This window comes from Peromyscus maniculatus, chromosome 13 (assembly GCF_049852395.1).
Source record: "Peromyscus maniculatus bairdii isolate BWxNUB_F1_BW_parent chromosome 13, HU_Pman_BW_mat_3.1, whole genome shotgun sequence".
Classification (NCBI taxonomy): Eukaryota; Metazoa; Chordata; class Mammalia; order Rodentia; family Cricetidae; genus Peromyscus; species Peromyscus maniculatus.
In genome coordinates, this window is record NC_134864.1 from 53,985,510 (window position 1) to 54,007,697 (window position 22,188).

At 39.2% G+C, this 22,188-nt stretch overlaps 1 protein-coding gene across 4 annotated transcripts in view; it reads right to left on the reverse strand.

The window, feature by feature from the left end:
• The window catches only part of Nbeal1 (neurobeachin like 1), a 148,268-nt gene that overhangs the window by 120,449 nt on the left and 5,631 nt on the right, over positions 1-22,188 (reverse strand). For all 4 annotated transcript variants that reach the window (XM_076550315.1, XM_076550313.1, XM_076550312.1 and 1 more), the window contains 5 exons: positions 17,098-17,189; positions 16,541-16,702; positions 11,426-11,507; positions 10,643-10,770; positions 1,833-1,915 (listed from right to left, as the gene is read on the reverse strand). In XM_076550315.1, the coding sequence (XP_076406430.1) occupies positions 1,833-1,915; positions 10,643-10,706 (147 nt within the window). In that variant the 5' untranslated portion in view covers positions 10,707-10,770; positions 11,426-11,507; positions 16,541-16,702; positions 17,098-17,189. The remainder of the gene's footprint in view (positions 1-1,832; positions 1,916-10,642; positions 10,771-11,425; positions 11,508-16,540; positions 16,703-17,097; positions 17,190-22,188) is intronic.

The window sequence follows — 22,188 nt, forward strand, 5'->3', positions numbered from 1 at the left end:
TGACTGCTCTTCCAGAGGATCCGAGTTCAATTCCCAGCACCACGTGGCAGCTCACAACTCTCTGTAACCCCAGTTCTAGGGGATCTGACACCCTCACACAGACATACATGCAGACAAAACACTAATGCACAAAAAATAAAAATAATAATTTTTCAAAAATCTTACAGACTTGTAATGTGTAGGTCCTGAAAGCTAGGTTTAATTAACACATATGGATATCAGGAAAAGGGAGAACGTATGTTTTGTAGTCACAACATATAAAACCCTAAGGAACACTGTAAGTGTTATAACTTAGATATGATTTTATTTAGCAAGGTCATAGAATGTAAGAGCAATATATAAAAACTGTTTCTATATACTAGTAACAATAGACCATACAACCAAAAATCATTTACAAGAAAGAAACAAAGTACTTGGAGATCAATTAACAAAATACATGCACAATTTACACATGCAAAGATCTAAGACTTCTATAGGACACTGTATTTCTAAACCTGGATGGATCTCATTCCATTCTGGTCTCATAATTTTATATGAAAGACTTCAGCTGAACAGAAACATTACACTATTATACTGGCTTGTGGGTTTCCTGTTCCTTATCTTTAAAGTAAGGCCAGTTCCAAGCACAGCTTATTATGAGTACGTGCATTGATCTAGGGTCAAGTCAAGCACTAATGGTAGAGATACAGGGTGTGTACTAGAGCTGTCTTCGCTCACTGGGGGCAGAAGGCACTGGAGCAAATGTGGCAAATGTTAAGATTTTACATGTTCCAATAAGCAATATATTCAAGAAACCAAGTGCTCCTTTTTTATTTCGTAATTTTTTCTGTATTTCTTTTTTAAGACAAGGTCCTGTGTACCCCAGGTAGGCCTCAAACTTGCTCTATAGCCAAGGATGACCTGATCCTCCTGCCTCTAACTCTCAAGTGGTTAGACTACAGGCATGTGCCACCACCCCCACTCATGCAGTTATGAATGAAACCTAGTGCATGACAGGTAAGCATCCTACCAACTGAACTATATTCCTACCCCAGCACAATCTTTATTTCCATATTTAGTCATCTTTATTTTGGGTATATGTTTACCTACATGTATGTATGTGCACCATGTATCGGCAGAGCCCATGGAGGCCAGAAAAGGAACAGGGATTACAGGCAGTTATGAGCAGCATATGGTCCTCAACAAAACCAGCAAGTGCTGTTAACTACTGTGCCATCTATCCAGTCCCCAGCACAACCATTTTTATAAGAGTGAAAACTAGCCACGTATGGTGGCATGTGCCTATAATGCCAGCACTGAGGATGAGATCAAGTCATCCTCAGCTACAGCAAGTTTGAGGTCAGGCTAAGAGACATGAAACCCTACCTCAATATAAAAACAACAGTGAGGGAGAAATCAGAACATTATATACAGCCATGCACATATAGAGTAGTCACGTCTCTTAATGGTTTGACTGCAAACTGGTTTGCTTTCTGGTTCTAAGGATCAAACAGAAGGTTTGGTGCATGCTAAACACATGTTCTCTGGATATCTCTCAAGATTTCTGTTTTTAGCAAAAATTATAAAGTTCTAAAATATGCAATCTTTAAAATGCTCAGCTCACCAAAACAACAGATCAGCTCTTCTTAAAAAGAAAATCATGGAGATTAAAAAATTAATCAAACCAAGAAACATAAGCACAACCAAACACAAATTAACTAACCCGGTGGTTTTGTTCTTTAGCACAAATCTTACAAACTCACAGACTAAATTCAGGTCAGAATCAGAGTAAGAAAACAGACAGTAGTCAGAGTTGATCAAATCAAAGTCAAGTGAATTAAACTGTTACTTACGATAAAAGAAAGGAACAAACTCCACTGTGAGAGAAGCCGGTTTGTATTTCTGTCTGCTCTTTTCCACGGAACTAAGGATTCGTCTAGCATTAAAAAAAGAAGTCAGTAACAAATTATAGCATGAGCAAATAGAGGAGGCACAATTGAAAAGACAATTTTAAAACAAATTTAACATTCTGATTTTGGTTTGTACACTGAAAAAACAGCTTCAGGACTGGGACAATGTTTAAAGTTGAAACAACCTAAGTGCTTACCAATTAGAGAATACTTTCTACTATGCATTGTGGTCGCCAAGTTAAGTCTCCAAATAACTGGGAATAAAAAGAAGCCAGCATTTAAATTTCCAGTCTGCAGAAGCATTTGCATGGCAGTCCTGGGGAAGTGATACCTGAGACTATGACAGTATTCCTCGGAAACCACCAAAGCTGGCGACTGGCCTGCGCCTTGCTAAGCAGACACAATGGTCCAGACCTTTAAGTTCCCTCATTTTAAGGATGCAGATCAGTATAGGAATGAGATTATCTTTTAATGAAAATTCCAGGAGTTTTCACGGATATTTTCTATAAACTTTAACAAGGCCAATACAAAGTGTACAGGCTTTTACTAAGAACATTTCAGTGATTTCAGTTCAACACAAAATAAAATTGCTTAGATAGCCATGGGGATAAAGATATTGGAGAATAAAGCCTATTAAAACCAATAAATACCAAATAGTGAAATGGCGAAAATTAAGAACTTTAATTAAAATAAAAATTAGAGATTTTTATCATGCCCTGAAAAGTATATTTAATATTATTAAAAACAACGTAAGTGGAAAGTATCTGAAACTACCTAGAAATTCTGTATATCTATATGCTACAGGTATACACTAGTCTTTCCCCTACTAATAGAAAGTTCTTATTTTTGATTTTGCTTGGTGCTTTCTCAAAAGTAGGTTTGGACTATGTATTCACAGCTGAACTACTAACTACCACAGAAACAATGATGTCTTGTATCATGTGTGAAGTTTTCACCGATGTTAATTTTGGTTACCCAGTCAGCTTTATTAAATATTGTCCAGTATACATTATTAATTTTTCATTTACAATAAGTAATTTTTAGAAAGGCATTTTAAAATATTTACATATTATACTACTAATCGGAACTTGCCTCTAGACTTATCATCCATTAATGATCTGTGACTAATACAATCTTTACTATGATACATAAATCAAAATGCTGATTTGATTCTTTCAACTCCAACACATCTTCTCTATTTATTAATTGACACTTCATAATCTACTACTAAGAATTTAATTTCTCCTTTACTTAGCTACTTAGCATGGGTATGAGCTCATAAATTCTTTTTTTTTTCTTGATAGTTTATTATTCTTTTCTGTGATTATTTTTGTGCATATATTGTCACATTTGGCAAATAGAGCTTAGGGCACAACTAAACAACTTTTTTTTTCTGCAAGGACAGGTAATGATACCTATAAACTTACAGTAGAAATGAAACTATAACTATTAACTATAATTAGCTATACCTATTAAATGTAACAATACCTATTAAAGTTACAGTAGAATGAACTAATAAACATTTGAATAAACAACTGAATAAACAAACAAACATTTGTGTGCCCCCTCCCCCAACCTGGTGCTAGGATGGAATCTGGTCTGTAGGGAACAGCAGGCAAAGCATTTTACCACTGAGCTACACCTTAGACTGGTTTTTTGGTTTTTTTTGTTTTTGTTTTTGTTTTTCCGAGACAGGGTTTCTATGTGTAGCTTTGTGCCTTTCCTGGATCTCGCTCTGTAGACCAGGCTGGCCTCAAACTCACAATGATCCGCCTGCCTCTGTCTCCCAAGTGCTGAGATTAAAGGCGTGCGCCACTGCCTGGCCCCTTAAACTGGTATTTTAAGGGGAGGTTTTGAGGTTTTATATTCTTTTTTTTTTGGGGGGGGGGGTTCGAGACAGGGTTTCTTTGTGTAGCTTTGCACCTTTCCTGGAACTCACTTGGTAGCCCAGGCTGGCCTTGAACTCACAGAGATCCACCTGGCTCTGCCTCCCGAGTGCTGGGATTAAAGGCGTGCACCACTACCACCCGGCTTGTTTTATTCTTATACTTTAGTTCCACTGAGTTACTATTTAAGATTCTCCAAGTACAATCAAAATAAAACTAGCAGATTAATAAAATCAAATTCCATGAAATAGGAAGACTATCCCTTACATCAAGTAAAAACTCCATAACTGTGCTACTTTAACTTACATTTGTTCTCCTGACTCTTCCAGTAAGTGATATACAGACTATAAACCTCCGTTTCATTTCACAACCAGTTTAAAGGAAAAATGTAAGCTACTGAGTCCTCTGTATAGGTCCTCCATAATGTTTTTTCTTGTAAGTCTGTGCCTGAATCTCTCGATCAAAGTCAAAGACACTGAAGTCTGAATCCCTTCCTTTGCCACTTGCCACCGAGGCAGCTCTACTACTGAAGAACTGGCATATCAGAGAGACTGCAAAGACAGCTCCAAGCCTAACTCCCGACGAAGCACCATACACACTTCTGTCACGAGTGTCTGCTTTTCTTCTCTGTGTGGCCACCTTACATGTGCACAACTTCTAGCACGTGCTACATGACATCATGCTTTTTAAAACTTCCCTTTGTTCCAGATTTCAAAAATGGCCAGGCAGTGGTGGCACAGGCCTTCAATCCCAGCACTGGAGAGGCAGAAACAGGTGGATCCCTGAGTTCAAGGCCAGCCTGATCTACAGAGTGAGTTCCAGGACAGTCAGGGATAACAGAGAAACCATGTATCAAAAACAAAGATTTCAAATATTGTTTGTTTCTAACAACTACTTCACTTTGTTTTAGTTTTTTCTTAAGCTTTTTTAAAGCATTTTTAAAGGTTTATTTATTTATTTATTTATTATGTATACAATGTTCTGCCTGTGTGTATGCCTGCAGACCAGAAGAAGGCGCCAGATCTCATTACAGATGGTTGTGAGCCACCATGTGGGTGCTGGGAATTGAACTCAGGACCTCTGGAAGAACAGCCAGTGCTCTTAACCTCTGAGCCATCTCTCCAGCCTTTGTTTTAGTTTTGTTTTCTGGAGCTGAGGACCGAACTCAGGGCCTTGTGCTTACTAGGCAAGTGCTCTACCACTGAGCTAAATCCCCAACCCTTGTTTTAGTTTTTTATAAGAGCTACCTTTATACACATCTTGTCTCCTTTTATCATGCTTAAATTCTTTTTGCTCTGATTTTAAGGATTTCTTTTAAAAGCCTCTGTCATATTCAGACTGACAGTTCTTGCTTTATCTGTTTTGGTGCCTATAAAGAAAAAAATCAATGTCACTGTTTCAAAACTTAATAGACTTCCTTAAATTTCATTGCCGAATGTAAAAAGTGGGAGAAAGAAATGGGAGAAAGAGATACCATTTCTTTGTGAGCTCTCTAGCATACAAATCAAGGTAGAGGAAAACTGAGTCATTGGAACTAAAATGATAAATTACTATAAAGCCTGCAATTGAAGAAGTGTTATGTGTCCCTGTGCATACTTAAAAGAGTCTTGAGAGACTTGTACAAAGGCAAGAAGAAGTCATGGTTGCTTGCCAAATTACTGCTATTTCCACAGTCCTCCTACTCATGTGGCAGAGCTGAATGTGGTCCCTTGTGGTCGGGTTCAGAATGAAAACGATGTGGTATGTAGCATGACCCCAAAAAGATAATTAAATGGACAATGTAAGAGTTCCGCCACATCCTTTTCCTCTTTCTCACTGTAACTAACAACACTGAAGACACTGGCTGTCCTGTGGGACTGGACTGACAAAGATTAATAGGCGTTCCTATCTACACACACAAGACAGAAAATTTTCTTCAAAAACAGGGAAAGGTGTGAAGAGATGCCGCAGCAATTAAGAGCATGCAACACTATTCCAGATGACCAGAGTTCCACTCCTAATAACCCATGTCAGGAGACTGACACATGTGACCCCAGGGATCCAAAGCCTCTTTCCTGTGTGTATGTGTGTGTATATATATATATATGTGTATATACACACACACACACACACACACACACACACACACACACACACACACACACGGCAAATATATCTTTTAAATCTTTTTTTTTTCCTTAAAAATAAGACAGATAGCTGGGCGGTGATGCTGCACACCTTTAATCCCAACACTTGGGAGGTAGAGGCAGGCAGATCTCTGTGAATTTGAGGCTAGCCTAGTCTAAAAAAGTGAGTTTCAGGACAGCCAAGACTACACAGAGAAATCCTGTCTCAAAAAAAAAAAAAAAAAAAAAAAAAAAAGACAGACGGCATGAACAAGAAATACACTGTTGTTATGGTAAGGGCCTTATTTGATACTACAGCATAATTTAGCCTATCCTGAGAGACACAAAAATCTTTACAGAAGGAAAATTCAAAGAGATTATTCCTAGAAAAACAGACATATTAAAGTTCAATAGAAGAACATAGGAAGTCCTTAGTTCCCCCTGCTACTTAGTCAAAATGTCTTGGCATAATGTGATTAATTTCTAACCTGGATGGTGTTTTTAGATGAGATTATTTGGTAAATTTGTGAACTCTGAGTAAAATGTATTTTCTTCCATGAGATGAGCAGCTCTCATTGAATCAGCTGACAATCTGAATAGAAGACAAAGATGAACCCTCTGAGCACCAGAGAATTCTCTAGTGGACTGTCTTGGGATTTCATCTGCAGCGTTGGCTTTCCTAAGCCTCTCCCTGTCTGTCACTCCTCAGGCTGTACCAATGGTTAACTCAGAGGCTGCTCACTCACGCATCAGACTTGGACTTGCCAGTTTTCCTATTATGTGAGCCAATTTTTTATGAAAATTCATTGCTTCCTTGCTCAACAGACATTTTGGCAGCTACGCTTGGTTAGGGGGGCTGTCTGTCCCACACTTAAGGCAGAAGATGGTAACCCCAAAGATGAATAAGTCTCTGGAGTCAATCAACTCTAGACTCCAATTGTTATGAAAAGTGGAATCTACATGCCATTATATGGGCAGATTCTGAAAATGACAGGACCAAGAACAATTAGTTATCCTCACCAACTGCCCAGCTTTAAGGAAATCTAAAATAGAATAATATGAATGTTGGCCAAAACTGTGCCCATCACTACAAGAGCAGTAATACTGAACTGGGCTCAGCATGCAGAAACTACTACCGAGTATAGAGTTAACACAAGGGCCTTCAATGACCCAAGTGATTTTGATATTACTAGAAGCATGCCAGACAGACTGGTGAAAAGTAAACCAGGAAAGGTTTTCTTTGATAAGACTAGGAAGAGCTTGCTAGCTTTTTTAAAAAGTTTGATAAAAAAAAAAAAAATCAAATTCCTACAGGCATATATTTTATACATCCTATTAATTCTGTTTCTCTGGAACTTTACCTTACCCAAAATATAAAGTAAATGAAAGAAGAATGGTCGGGTGGCGGTGGCACACACCTGTAATCCCAGCACTCAGGAGGCAGACCAGGCGGATCTCTGTGAGTTTGAGGCCAGCCTGGTCTACAGAGTGAGATCCAGGACAGGCTCCAAAATTACACAGAGAAACCCTGCCTCAAAAAACAAAACAAAACAAAAAAGAAGGGTGAGTGAGGACTCAGCAGTTAAAAACGCCTGGTGCTCTTCCAGAGGACTGGGGTGATTCCCAACACACAAGGGTGGCTCACAGGGATGATCTAGAACTCCAGTTCCAAGGGATCCAACGCCCTCTCTGGCCTCCATAACTACTGCATGCATGGAGTACACAGATACGCATGCAAGCACAACCCACACACATAAAACTTCTTTTTTTTGGGGGGGGGAGGGGTTTCGAGACAGGGTTTCTTTGTGTAGCTTTGCGCCTTTCCTGGAACTCACTTGGTAGACCAGACTGGCCTCAAATTCACAGAGATCCGCCTGCCTCTGCCTCCCAAGTGCTGGGATTAAAGGCGTGCGCCACCACCGCCCGGCACATAAAACTTCTTCAACACAATACAAAGTATGAGGATAAAACTCTCCTATTAAATAACTGGAGTACACACTGTTGAAGATTTATGGTGACTGTGAACTTGATGAGATATAAAATTATCTTGAAGACCCATCTCTGGGCATGCCAGTGGGGGATGTTCTAGGCAGGCTGAGAAGGAAGCCCCCCACCCCTCAAATACCAGACTGACTCAAAGCGGGAGAGCAAGCTGAGCACTGGCATCTCCAAGCTCTGCTTCATGCCGCAGGCACAATGGGACTACCTGCCTCAAGCTCCTGCCACCATGTTTCCCTGCCCTGGTGAACTACACCCTCACATTGTGAGTCTAATACCCTCCTCCTCTACTTTCCTAGGTCAGATACTTTGTCAAGGCAGAGACACATAACTGAAACAAGGCTTCTCTAGTTTATATCTTGGTACAGAGGCTTGCTTTTTCTTAAGGATGAATTTTTTAAGAAGATTGATTGATTGATTGATTGATTGATTGATTGATTTACTATGTATAGTGTTCTGCCTGCATGTATGCCTGCAGGCCAGAAGAGGGCACCAGATCTCATTACAGATGGTTGTGAGCCACCATGTGGCTGCTGGGATTGAACTCAGGACCTCTGGAAGAGCAGACAGTGCTCTTAACCTCTGTTCATCTCTCCAGCCCAAGGATGAATTTTAAAGAGGATTACATATACATTTATGGTTTGGAATATGACCTTTAGAAATGTGTGTGTGTGTGTGTGTGTGTGTGTGTGTGTGTGTGTGTGTGTGTGTGTGTGTGTGTAGCAGAATAAGTCAAACTAACATTCATAAATTGCCTCATATTACTCTCTTAGCCATTCTCAAGAATATACTGTTAATAGCTGTAGTAACCACAGGTGTAGTTGCCAGCCAATCTCTTGAATTTATTCCCCTGAGATTTTGTATCCTTTGTACATCTTTCCCAATCCTATCAGGAATACACATACATACACACACAGGTTTTTTTTTTTCCTTTTTGTACTTCATTGACAATTTCATACAAATTTTCATAAAAATAATATTTGACATGAGAGCATGTATGAAAATTGGAAACATTTTTCCAGTACTTGATATTTTGGGGTCTATACAAATGCTCACAAATTCAGTCATACATTTTAGCATTAGAACACAAATACACACTGCAGTAGAAATTTTCATTCAAATTGGTAATGAATCAACTACACCAGTCTCATGCCCATTATACTTTAAATAGTGGTTTTGGGACAAGATCTAATAATATAGCCCAGGCTGGCCTCAAATTCACTATGTAGCTGAGAATAACCTGGAACTTCTGATGCTCCTGCTTCTAACTTTTCAAGTGCCAGGATATATTCCATGTCAATAAAATATATCCTATAGAATACATGAAGTGAACTGTTACATCGTCTATACAAATGTTCTGCTACCATGCTACAAAATCTCAGGGGAATAAATTCAAGAGATTGGCTGGCAATTACACCTGTGGTTACTACAGCTATTAACAGTGTATTCTTGAGAATGGCTAAGAGAGTACTATGAGGCAATTTATGAATGTTAGTTCATAATGGTAGCTATTCAAAGTGCAAGTACAGGGGCTGGGAAGATGGCTCAGTTGATAATGCTCTGCTGGGCAAGTAGGAGGACCTGGGTCCAATCCCCAGCATCCACATAAAGAAGCCAGCCAATCAGCTGAGGAGATGGCTAAGGAGATAATGGACTTGTCATCAGCCTGACAACCTAAATTCAATCCTCAAACCCACATGGTGGAGAAAAACAAGTTGTCTTATGACATGTACATGTGTACCCAGATTCATACACACAAATAAAATGCCATACGTGCCTGCAACCCCAGCACTGAAAAGGAGGACACATCCCAGGAGCTTGCTGGTCAGATAGTCAGAGCCTGTCTCAAAAACTAAGGTGGCCCTTGACAGGCACAGACAGGCAGATCTCTGTGAGTTCAATGTCTACAAAGCAGCTCCAAACCAGCCAAGGATACAAAGTGACATAACAATAAAGACATAACAATAGGGTGGAGAGGAACTGAGAAGACACAGAGTAAGCTACACTGGTTATCAAGCTCCAGGATTAGCCTGTCTCTAACAGCCCAGTGCTGACCCTAGGCTTTTCTGTGGATTCTGGAGACCAAACGAAAGCTCTTATGCTTGCATACCAGGCATTTTACTAACCGAGTCATCTCCTCCATCTTCCACATGTGCATCTTCTATGCATCTTTCCATACTGCTTTATATAGAAAGATACTCTTCTAAGATTCACATACAGAAGACACTCTATAAAGACCCACAAATTCATGGCTTTCAGGGTTTTGTTCTGTTAACTTATCGTGTGTGTATAACGGATTGTGAAGCATGTGTGAATGGAGGCACACACTGTGTACATGAAGGCCAAGGGACAACCTCAGGCATCAATCTTGGCCTTTTCCTTTTTGTTGCAGGGCTCTGTTGGTTTTCTACTACATGTGCCAGGTTAGCTTGCCTGTGACCCTCCAGAGTTTTTCCTGTCTCCATCTCCCATTTCTTCACAAGAACATCATGATTGCAGACACTTATGCTCTCACATCAAGCTTTTCCACGAGTTCCAGGGATCTGAACTCAGGTCCTCAAGCCCACATGACTCACTAAGCCCACTGAGCCACCTCATCAGGCCAACAACACTCAGGCTTTACCGAGGCCAGACTGGTAGTGCAGGCCTTTGATCTCAGCACTCCAGCGCAAGTGGCTCTCCAGCCTGGTCTATAGAACAAGTTCCAAGCCAAACAAGCTACACAGTTAGACTCAATCTCAACAGCATCATTTATAAGACATACCCTGAAATCCTATGTCTCCAATTCCTATACGGATCATATAAACTTTCACAGAATGCCAATGCATGGATCACAAATTCTTCAATAGACGTCTGATCAGCCATTTCCTTCTCCTTTTTTTTGCTTTTTAACTGAGAATAAAATTTAAAAAACGTTAAGGACATGTTTTATTTATCAGCTTTCAATAAGTCATTTTTATTTACAAAAGCCTAACTTCCTCTTTGATTCCCTAAGAGTCATTTAATCATATGGACTAGATACATTCTCTCAGATGTTAAATTCTTCCTGGAATACATTTAAAATAGTCAAACATCTTTGGAAATCATGTAAGATTTATGATAAATTCATACATAAAATAAAACATTACTTCATTTTTTTAAAACTATAAAAACTTTTTACATTAAAATAACATAAATAGCTGCTTGTTTACTTTTAGGAAATATAGGACTTGGGGCTAGAGAGCTGGCCCAGTGATTAAGAGTATTCCCAGCACCGACATGACAGCTTACAACTGTCTACAACTCCAGTTCCAAAGGATCTAACACCCTCATACAGGTAAATCAATGTACATGAAATAAAAATAAATCATTTTGTTTAAAAAAAGGAAAATATATAAGATTTATAAAATGATCTGTCACCCACTACTAATTTTAATTGTCTTTTCAATTGCTATCTCCTTTGAAAACATTTAGCAAAGTCAATTACAATATTAAAAAAAACTTTAAAAAATTAGTAAAACCTAGTTAGTTTCAATAAAGCAACAAAAAGGAATGTATTCACACCTACTTGCTGAATATACAGTGTTGTCATGGTAATGACATGATTAATATAAGAGCAAGTCCCAATTTCTTCTACATTTGATAAATTCCTAGGAGATAAAAAGAACAACATTTATTACATATGAGCAATATACTGCTAGTGTATTCAGCTTGCATTTTGAGAACAAATGCTGGCAAATGAAATATCAATGATATTAAAAAAGAAAATGGTATTGCCATTGCACAAGACATATACTATTGCTGTTTTCACTCTACCTTCTGAATTTTAATTCCCTGATTTTTGAATTATGTCAGATTTTATAAATTATATCAGAAGTCCATGACACAATGGGCACTGTCATCTTTAAATATTCTAAGAGGATATACCATTACATCCTGTTCAAAGTAGAGAGTCCATAAGTACTTCAGTTGTGACACACAGTAAGCTAATTTACAATGGCTAAGTATCTTCTTGGCATTATTGTTAAAAGTTAAGCTTTATGTCCAGGCGGTGGTGATGTACACCTTTAATCACAGCACTTAGGAGGCAGAGCCAGGAGGATCTCTGTGAGTTTGGGGCCAGCATGGTCTCCACAGTGAGATCTAGACAGGCACCAAAAACAACACAGAGAAACCCTGTCTCGAAAAAACCACACACACACACACACACCAAAAAAAAAAAAAAAAAAAAAAAAAAAAAAAAAAAAAAAACAACAACAACAAAAAACCCTTAAGCTCATTAGTTTTCATTAGTTTTTTTTTTTGGTTTTTTTTTTTTTTTTTTTTTTTTTTTGGTTTTTCGAGACAGGGTTTCTCTGTGTAGCTTTGCGCCTTTCCTGGAACTCACTTGGTAGACCAGGCTGGCCACGAACTCACAGAGATCCGCCTGGCTCTGCCTCCCGAGTGCTGGGATTAAAGGCGTGCGCCACCACCGCCCGGCAGTTTTCATTAGTTTTGTTTGGAGACACTGTGACTTATAAAAATTTTCTTAAAATCTAACAGATGCTCACAGAACAGAAGAACTAACAGACTTCACACCTTAAAAAAATTAAACTAAGCCAGGCGGCAGTAGCGCACACCTTTAATCCCAGCACTCTCGAGGCAGAGGCAGGAGGATCTCTGTGAGTTCGAGGCCAGCCTGGTCTACAAAGCGAAATTCAGGACAGGCACCAAAACTACACAGAGAAACCCTGTCTCAAAAAACCACCAAAAAAAAAAGAAGAAAGAAAGAAAAAGAAAAAATTAAATTAGCATGACATCTTAACTGTTTATCCCTTTCTCTAACGCAGAACATTTAAAATTCTGTGTAGGGACCAGAGATGGCTCAGTGGTCACGAACACATACTGCTCTTTCGGAGAATCCAAGTTTGGCTCCACACACCCACATCAGCTGGCTCTCAGCCACCTGTAACTCCAGCCCCAGGAGATCTGACGTCCTTTAGCCTCAGCAAGCACCTGACACATGTACATACACATTTTTTAAATTTTAACATCTGTGTGTAGCTCACAATGTACTACATATAAATCCTAAGCACATCAAAAATGTTCAACATCATCAGTCATGAAAACTACTTTCAGATTCACTGGTAAGACAGAAGCAGAAAATAGATTTTGGGAAGGATGTACAAAAAAATGAAACCTTCAAGCAGGTAGCAATTTAAATTATAATAGCTACTCTGGAAAACAGTCTGGCAGTATCTCGAGAGATTAAAAACTCAGCATCCTTGGGGCTTGCAAGACAACACAAAGGGTAAAGGCATCTGCCACCAAGCTTGACAATCTGATTTAAATCCCTAGGACTCATCAAATGGACGGACGGACACACACACACACACACACACACACACACACACACACCAAATACACTGTAATCAAAACAAAACTGAATGTCCTTATGAACTGATGAAGTTCTAAAACATACTGTAGCAAAAGTACAATTTTGTTTTATTTTAAAAAATAAATGACATTACTAAGTCAGTGAATTACATGACATGTGAATTATCTCTGAGCAGCAACATAATAAAATTTATAATTTTCTTTCTTTCTTTCTTTCTTTCTTTCTTTCTTTCTTTCTTTTTTTTTTTTTTTCTTTTTTTCAGGACAGGGTTTCTCTGTGTAAAAGACTTGGCTCTTCTGGAACAGCTGACCAAACTGGACTTGAACTCAGAGATCCCCCTGCCTCTGCCTCCCACATGCTGGGATTAAAGGTGTGCACCACCACCACCACCACCACCACCACCACCACCACCACCCAGCTTAGGATTACATTTAAAAGTTGTGTCTGAATTAGTACTGGGAAAAGAGAAACAGCCAAGGGAAAAGGACCTATAGCTAAATTTTGATTGCACTGATATTTGTTACCATTACAGGCCTACAAGTAGCAAGATCACTTCTACATGTTTAGTAGGGATATCTGTAACTCCAGTAGCCTTTAAAACTATGCCTCTGAGGCACAGACCAAGCAGTAGGGGACAGATTATAGAAAGCTTCAAAACACTTAAATATTAATGAAATGAACTCATCCATTGATAAAACCAGCAAACATGAAAATGACCAGTCTGGGGACCACCTGTGCTTCTGTCTAACCCCATTCCCATGCATCTCCTCACTCTCAGAACTACTCTCTTTTCATTCTTTTTCTTCCTTCCCCTCCGCCTCCTACTCCCCCAAATAAAACAAAACAAAAATGGATCTAAATAAAGGACTTTCAGTTTCTGATCCAAAATTGAAAGTGTAAAAGTCATCACTGTCAGGTTCACAATTAGAAAAAAAATCCAAATGAACTGAAATTTCTGCTTGTTTGAGACAGGGTTTCTCTGTGTAACAACTCTTTTTTCTTATTCTTAACAGATCTAACACGATAGTTTATTCAATACAACACTAAACATATAGAGTAATTATAGCTTAGAGACAAGTGAAATGAGTTACAGTGCTATTGTGTTTTGTTTTCCTTTTGTGTGTAAGGGTGTTTTACTTGCATGGGTGTCTGGTTACCACATGAGTGTCTCGTCTCTCAGAGGCCAGAAGGCATCACAACCCCTGCAACTGGAGTGGAGCTGTGGGTGCTGGGAATCTAACCTGGGTCCTCTTGAAGAGCAGCCATCTCTCCAGCCCCAAAATACAGCAACATGTTAAGAGAAACAGGAGAAAAATCTAAGGGCTCTTAGATTGACTGATGACTTTGTAGATGAAAACTAACAGCATAATCCATTGCGGGAGAGAAAAAGAGACTCATTAAAATAAAAACTTCTGTGCCTCAGTATTAAGAGAATATAAAAACAACTTGCAGACAATGAAAAAAAAAAAAAACATGTACCAATCATCTGGGGGAAAAAACTGTATATCAAAATATTCACAGATCTGTAAAAATAAGAATACAAGCCAATTTTAAAATTGGACTTATGTAGGTACTTCATCATGTTATGAACAGTCTCAAAAAAACGTTAAGTACTTTATATCACTAAGGAACAACAATGAAATACTACACACCTATTGCAATAGCTAAAATCTAAAAGATGGCATCATCAAATGGAAAATGGGACTGGAGAGATGGCTCAGCGGTTAAGAGCACTGGCTGCTCTTCCAGAGGACCCAGGTTCAATTCCCAGCACCCACATGGCAGCTCACGACTGTCTGTAACTCCAGTTCCAAGAGATATGGCACCCTCAAACAGACATGCATGCAGGCAAGAACACCAATGCACACAAAATAAAAACTGGAAAAATGGGGAAATGACAGGAATCCTCGCTCACTGAGTGTGAGAATGTGACAACCATGTAATACAGCATTACTGTTCCTAGATATTTGTCTACATGGGTTGAAAGGTACCCATATAAAACTTATATAACAGTTTTATAAGTAGCAGTTCCAAACTGGAAGCAACTAAGATGTCCTTCATCTTAGTTGTAATAAGTAAACAAATTGTGGTACCTTTGTGTGAAATAATGTTCAGTAATATTGTCTTAGGTATGTCTCAATTTCTGTAACTCTTCCCCGAGAAGCTCACACCCACACTTTCCTGTGTGTCAGACAGTGCCATCTACTCAGCAAAGCCTCTAAGGAACTCTCAAAATGATAAAGGTGGAAGTTAGGCGAGGTGGTGTATCCCCATCAACAACCCCCTTTACTCCTACACTCTTTTTTTTGTTTTAAATATTTTCTTTAAACTTTATTTTATATGCATTGGTGTGAAGGTGTCAAATCCCCTGGAACTAGAATTACAGTTGTGAGCTGCCATGTAGGTGCTGGGAATTGGACCCGGGTCCTCTCGAAGAGCAGCCAGTGCTCTTAACCGCTGGACCATCTCTCCAGCCCCTAGTCCCACACTCTGAAGGCAGCAGCAGGTAGATTTCTGTCAAGTTTAAGACTAGCTTAGTCTACCAAGTGAATTTCAGGCCAGGCAGACTACATAGTGAGACTCTATCTTTTTTTTTTTTTTTTTTTTTTTCTTTTTACTATTTATTCATAAATATTTTCCAAAATGAAAATAGGTTTACCAAAAAATGTCCCTCACTGGGGAGGGGAGGAAGGGGCAGCCCTCGCCCCCAGGCCCCCAGGGTAGGGCAGAGACTCTATCTTAAACAAAGGTTAATATCTATCTAGCACACATCTTCTGGCTTGCACACACACAAATGTATACATTTACAGATGAGAACCATATAGAAATATTAAATTATCTCTTTCTAAAATGAAAACTTTTGCCACTGTCTTTAAAGTTACACTTAAATTTATTTTTTAAACAACTTTATTGCACTTCTCAAGTTTTGGTGTGTGCGTTTGCATGTACACGGCACCAGTCCTGCGAGCCACGGTACGGGTGGTCAAAGGACCGAGGTGTAGGCCATCCAGGTCTTCCCTCCTTCCACCCTGTCGGTCCAGAAGCCTGAATTCAGGCAGTCAAGGCTTGGCAGGAGGTGCCTTTACCCCCTGAGCCATCCTGACAGCACACACTGAGAATTCTTGGCTGAGTGTCTCTATAAGTAAGTATAGTAATTAAGAAGTGTTCCAGTGTGCTAACAAATCATACTACAAAAGAGACACACATTCATTAAAGATTCATACAAACAAATATCACTAACAAGTATTATTATAGGTTTTTTTGGTAATAATTATGCTAAAATTTTTACTCTTTTATACCAGATACCTGCAAAGAATAATGAAGAATTTGACGAGCAAAATTGACAAGGCTTGTTGTTGTTCCTCTAACCCATCTGCTGTTTTCTGAACACAATGTAGCAGCTGGATCCTCAGAACCTGCAGGATATTATCAGGAAGCAGAGATATTCCTGGAGGCACATCATCGACCCTGTCAGATATGGGCAAGGAAATAGTGTTGAAACTTAAGACAGATACTTAGTTAATCAATTCAATGTGATAAAAAATTTCAAGTGTGGCTAAATGTCAAGATTTGCAACTTGAGCCTGAAGTGAAAGCAGTCTTGTGGAGGACGCTATCCTCTACCTGGGAGATCTGGTGCTGAACTGAAGAGCTGGAGCCAGACCACTGAGAGGTGGTCACTCACCACAGCAAAGAGGTTTCTGAGAGCCAGCAAGGCTGCTGGGATCACTGAGCAACATCCGTCAGGAGAACAGGGGCATGCAGTAGCATCAAGACTGTTAGCATAGCTGCTGATCTTATGTCATAAAACCCTTTTGCCAAAACAATCTCACCCAATGGTAATAAAAGAGTGTTTCTATGTACCTGGTAGGCAGCTTTTCAAAGTCAACATCTAAAAACTGTTCATAACTTAAAACAAAATTGTCCAACCATAGTCTCAGGTAATCTGGATCTTTCTGAAATGAGAAGATGATTACAATATTATTTGTCAGAAAAGCAATGCTTTGACACCTAAGTAACTCCCTAAAGTTAGTTACAAACTAACAAACAGCCATTAGCAGGATCACAGCTGTGATCTCAGCACTTTACCCGCTTTTGTCTCTTAACACTTCTTTACAGCAATCAAATTTCAACATGAAACTTACGAGTACAGATACTTAATCATTAAACATCTAAGACAAAGGGATCACTAGGAAAGCTATGTTTCCCTAAAATAAAAGTATTACACTATAATGCAGAATCTCAAAGAATGTTTCCAGAACATACAGCATTGCTGACCTTTCAGAATTTCCTTTTCTCTTACTATACTGGTTCGAAAATCAGTTTATATATTACATCTATAATGTCACAAGAGAAATCACAGATAGAAATATTTTAGACAAAGGATAGCATCTATGACAAATTTTCTAAGACTTATTACCTGCTTTTTATGTTCCAAATTAGACTGTCTTTCATCTATATATTCATTCACTTATCCCTTAGGGCTAAAACTACAAAAATACAAGTACCTGGGGTTCTCCTTATTAGTTTCTTTATAAAAAGCAAATGATTACTTCTTGGTAAAAGTCAGAACAAAACAGTCACACACACTATAAAAAATTAATGCATTTCTCTTCATATTTTATTTAGCAATTCTCTAGTATCTAGTTCAAATTCTACACCAACACTCTAGTACTGATCTATATTCTAAGGCCTCGTTCAGACTCTAAAGGTCAGTGCTACCAAACGTTTGGCAAGCAAAGAATTCTCCTAGGAAACTGAACAGTTACAAAGAAGGAAAGGTATTGTTTCATTTAAGAAGCAAAGCATAATTTTTAAAGTATCCTCTATTTACCTGGACCAGCAGGCATTTTAACCTATTGTCTTATTTATACGTTACAACTATCCAGAAAGGGTTTAGTTTTCCTAATTTTAGGGATTACAAAAGGATATACAACTTGTCCAAAGTCATAAGCTAGAAACTGTTGGCGCTCCAAGGATACATGAACCCAACAGGTGTCCATCCTACTACACACGCTGGTTGTGAACCACGTATGCGAGCAAGGCTGGAGATTCGTAGGTTAAAAAAGGGAAGGATGGTTCAGTCAGGATCTGTCAAGTCAAGGCTACAAAAAAGTTAACACACAAAACAATCTCATCCTCCTGGAAGAATTTATAGATGAACTACGCTTTACTATCAAATGATCATAAAAAGAAAGAGCTCCACATCAGAAACAGCAGTGACTGTATCATTTCCCCCCAGTATAGAACAATAAACATACAATCACCTGGAGTTTTCCTTACAGGCTTTCTAACAGAGCAGAGGACTAGATCTCATGATTAAGTTCAGTATACTGAAACACCACAGTATGACCTTGGGTTTTTTTGTTTGCTTGTTTTTGTTTTGTTTTTTGGTTTTTTGAGACAGGGTTTCTCTGTGTAGCTTTGGTGCCTGTCCTGGAACTCACTCTGTAGCCCAGGCTGGCCTTGAACTCACAAAGATCCTCCTGGCTCTGCCTCCGGAATGCTGGGATGAAAGGCATGCGCCACCACCGCCCAGCTGTACAATCTTATCTCCCTATTTGTACATTTACTAGCACAACACAAAAATGTAGTGAGCATTCCAAGAGTGCTAGGTCCAATTCAATATCGCCCAGATTAAATCCCGGCATTCAGGAGGCAAAGACTAGAAGACTGTGTTAAGTTTGAGGCCAGTTTGGTCTAATATTGAGTTCCAGGCAAGCCAGAGCTAGAGTGAGTCCCCATCTCAATAGATAGATAGATAGGTAGGTAGGTAGGTAGGTAGGTAGGTAGGTAGGTAGATAGATAAATTTAAACATACCAATAAAATAAAAAGATAAGATGGCAGGTTGGGGATCTAGCTCAGTGGTAGAGCACTTGCCTAGCAAGCGCAAGGCCCTGGGTTTGATCCTCAGCTCAAAAAAAAAAAAAAAAAAAAAAAAACAACTACTATCAACAATCGCACATGTTCTAACAGTGATGAACATGCCATACGTGAACAGCACCAGGGACCAGGGAAAAAAAACTATCATCACAGATGATACTGACCTCAGTCAAAGCAGCACATGCAAACCCACACATACATGTCTTAGCTCCAGTCTAAGGCAGTGCAGAAAAGCCAATCTTTACTGCTAAAATAAGGGACAAGCAGTTGCCTTAATTCCAGCGGAGTATACACTGGCGGCATTAGACAACACAACTAGACAAAGGAGAGCAAGAAAGAGACTTAGCAGAGCATTCATCTTTTTGAGTGACTTTCAAGTCTAGAAAGCTGAGTCAGCTGCCCTGTCACAACCAAGAGCACAGACTCTTACACCCTCTTCAGATTAAAGGGGGGAATTATACAAAAATAAGAATTTCCAAGAGCACAGAGCCAGAAGAAATGGAAGAGTGACCTCTGGGGCAAAACCATAGCAATTTAATTCTCTGGGACTACTTAGTTTTCAGGGCTGCCATTCTTCCCTTTCCTGAAATCTTTATTGTGGTACTGCCATTTCAGTTTTAACACTCTACGTCAGCTCTGTGGGGGACATATATTGATGGCTTCTTCTGAGTTCAGTATTATCAAGAGAAGTCACAAGTGGACATGATGATGTATGTCGATGTCATCACAAGATCCTGGTTCAAGACTGAGATGAATACAAAATACATGCTACATATAAGAGGGATACAAATGATTGTGATCAAGAAAGCGGACTGTGAGGGTTGGGGATTTAGCTCAGTGGTAGAGTGCTTGCCTAGCCCTGGGTTCAGTCCTCAGCTCCGAAAAAATAAATAAATAAATAAACATACATTTATTTAAAAAAAAAAAAGCGGACTGTGATAGATGGATTCCTGATCTTAACTTTTTTGTTGTAGTTTTGGTTTGGGAGAGGTTGAGCATTTTTGACATTTTTAAACAGGGTCTTACTATGTAGCTCTGACTGACCTATGACTCTCTATGCAGACCAGGCTTGCCTTGAACTTGGAGACTACCTGCCTTTGCCTCCCCATTGCTTGGACTAAGGGTGTGTGCCGCCACTCCCAGCTCCCTTATAGGAAACTTGTCCTGTAATTTCAAAGGAAAGGAAGCTGTAGCAAGGGCAAATCAACCTTCTGCTGGGGGATGTCTTTCTGTTTGACGTGAATATGTGTGGCTCCCATTCATAATCATATTCATATAAAATAAATATATAAATAAAGCTGTACTGGCCTATGGCAGGGCAGGATAAGGTGACATGGTACCTTCAAACTGAAGACGAGATGAAGAAGGGTGGAGTTGGGAAAGACGCCAGCAGCTGCCAAAGGAGCAACAAGATGCCAGCCAACTGGTAACAGCACGGCCACGTAGCAACAGAGAGATGAATAGGAACGGGTTAATTGAAGATGAAAGAGCTGGCTAGCAAGAAGCTGAAGCCATCGGCCACACAGTTTGTAATGAATATAAGCCTCTGAGTGATTATTTTAGAAATGGCTGCAGGACCTCAGAGCTGGGCTGGACCGAGAAATTTCAGGTTACAACATGCAGATAGAACAACTGATCAAAGCTTTGTTTCTAAAATTGCAGCTTAAGGGAGCTATCTATCAGTGGTTGGTTTCTGGGATGCCTAACTTACAGGTAGGAATCTTTAAAGTTTGTGCTATTCATAGTAACTTGTACGCTACTTAAATCATCTTAGGGGTGCCTCCTATCTTGTAAACAGTATTGTTTTACAGTGTTATAGGAAAGTTTACAATTCACGGACTAGTAAGTTCCTTACATCATACAAACTCTAGAATTACAGATCGATTTTGGAAATCTGAGACTGTTCCAATGTTCTAGATGCCAAAGTGTGATCTATAGACCAATATTCTTGACCAGTTTGATACAAAAAAAAAAAATCAAAAGGAAGCCTTTTTAACTGATAAAAGCAGCATGGTAACAAATTTAAGTCTGAATTTGATAATAAAAAAAAAATGAGGACAAGGGGTTTGTAGCTCAATAGTACTGCAACTGGTTAGCACGCATGAAGGCCTGGATTCAATCTCTAAAATAAATAAATAAATAAATAGCTTTTATTTTTAACATCTTTAATTTTCACTCTTTATAGATTGCTTTTACTGAAACTACCAATAACCTCCACAATGTTGGGGGGAGTAATTTTTTGAGTGTGTGTGTGTGTGTGTGTGTGTGTGTACATCAAGCATCCATATAATAGAAGATAACACTGGATGTTGGTCCCTACCTTCTAATCAGGGTCTCTTGTCCACCACTGAGCACACCAGGCCCATGATCTTCCCGGAGTCTCCTGTTGCCACCCCCTATCTCACTGTAGGCTAACGGGGATTACAGATGTGCACTACTGCCAGAACTCTAGCTCTTACACTTCCACAACAAGAACTTCAGACACTGAGACACCTACCTCCTCAGCCCTAGTTTTTCACTTTGTTCTGGAACTCGGCATTCTCCTATCAACCTCCTGAGTACTAGAAGTACATGTGTGCACCACCACACCCAGCCTTCCAAATGCTTCTCTTGAATGCTATATTGCATTCTTCTAGACTACTTCTGAAACCATTCTACTTTCTGAGGAACCAACACTCCTAGTTCTCCCATTCAAACTCCTTAACATGCATTATTATATGTGTAAGACAGGAAATATTGGACTTCTCTCTCTTCCTAATAAAAGTTCTTTAGGTCCAAAACTTCCTGACTTTACCCTCTTCTCCTTATGTACGTATCATTTCCAATATAACTCTCAAATACTTATTTCTAACACAAGCCTCCCTTTTGAACTTCCTATCTACCTATGAAATACTTGAATGTCCCTCAAGGACTGAAAACTCAGAATGCTTACCTGGAAACCTAGTATCTTATACTAGCTAACTTGGCCAAAGTATCAGTTTCCAAAGCATAGATTAAGTGCTACCTATGCTACCAACTCCCAGCGAAATTTAGATAATCAAAAGAATAAAAAAAAAAGAATGTGATTTTTG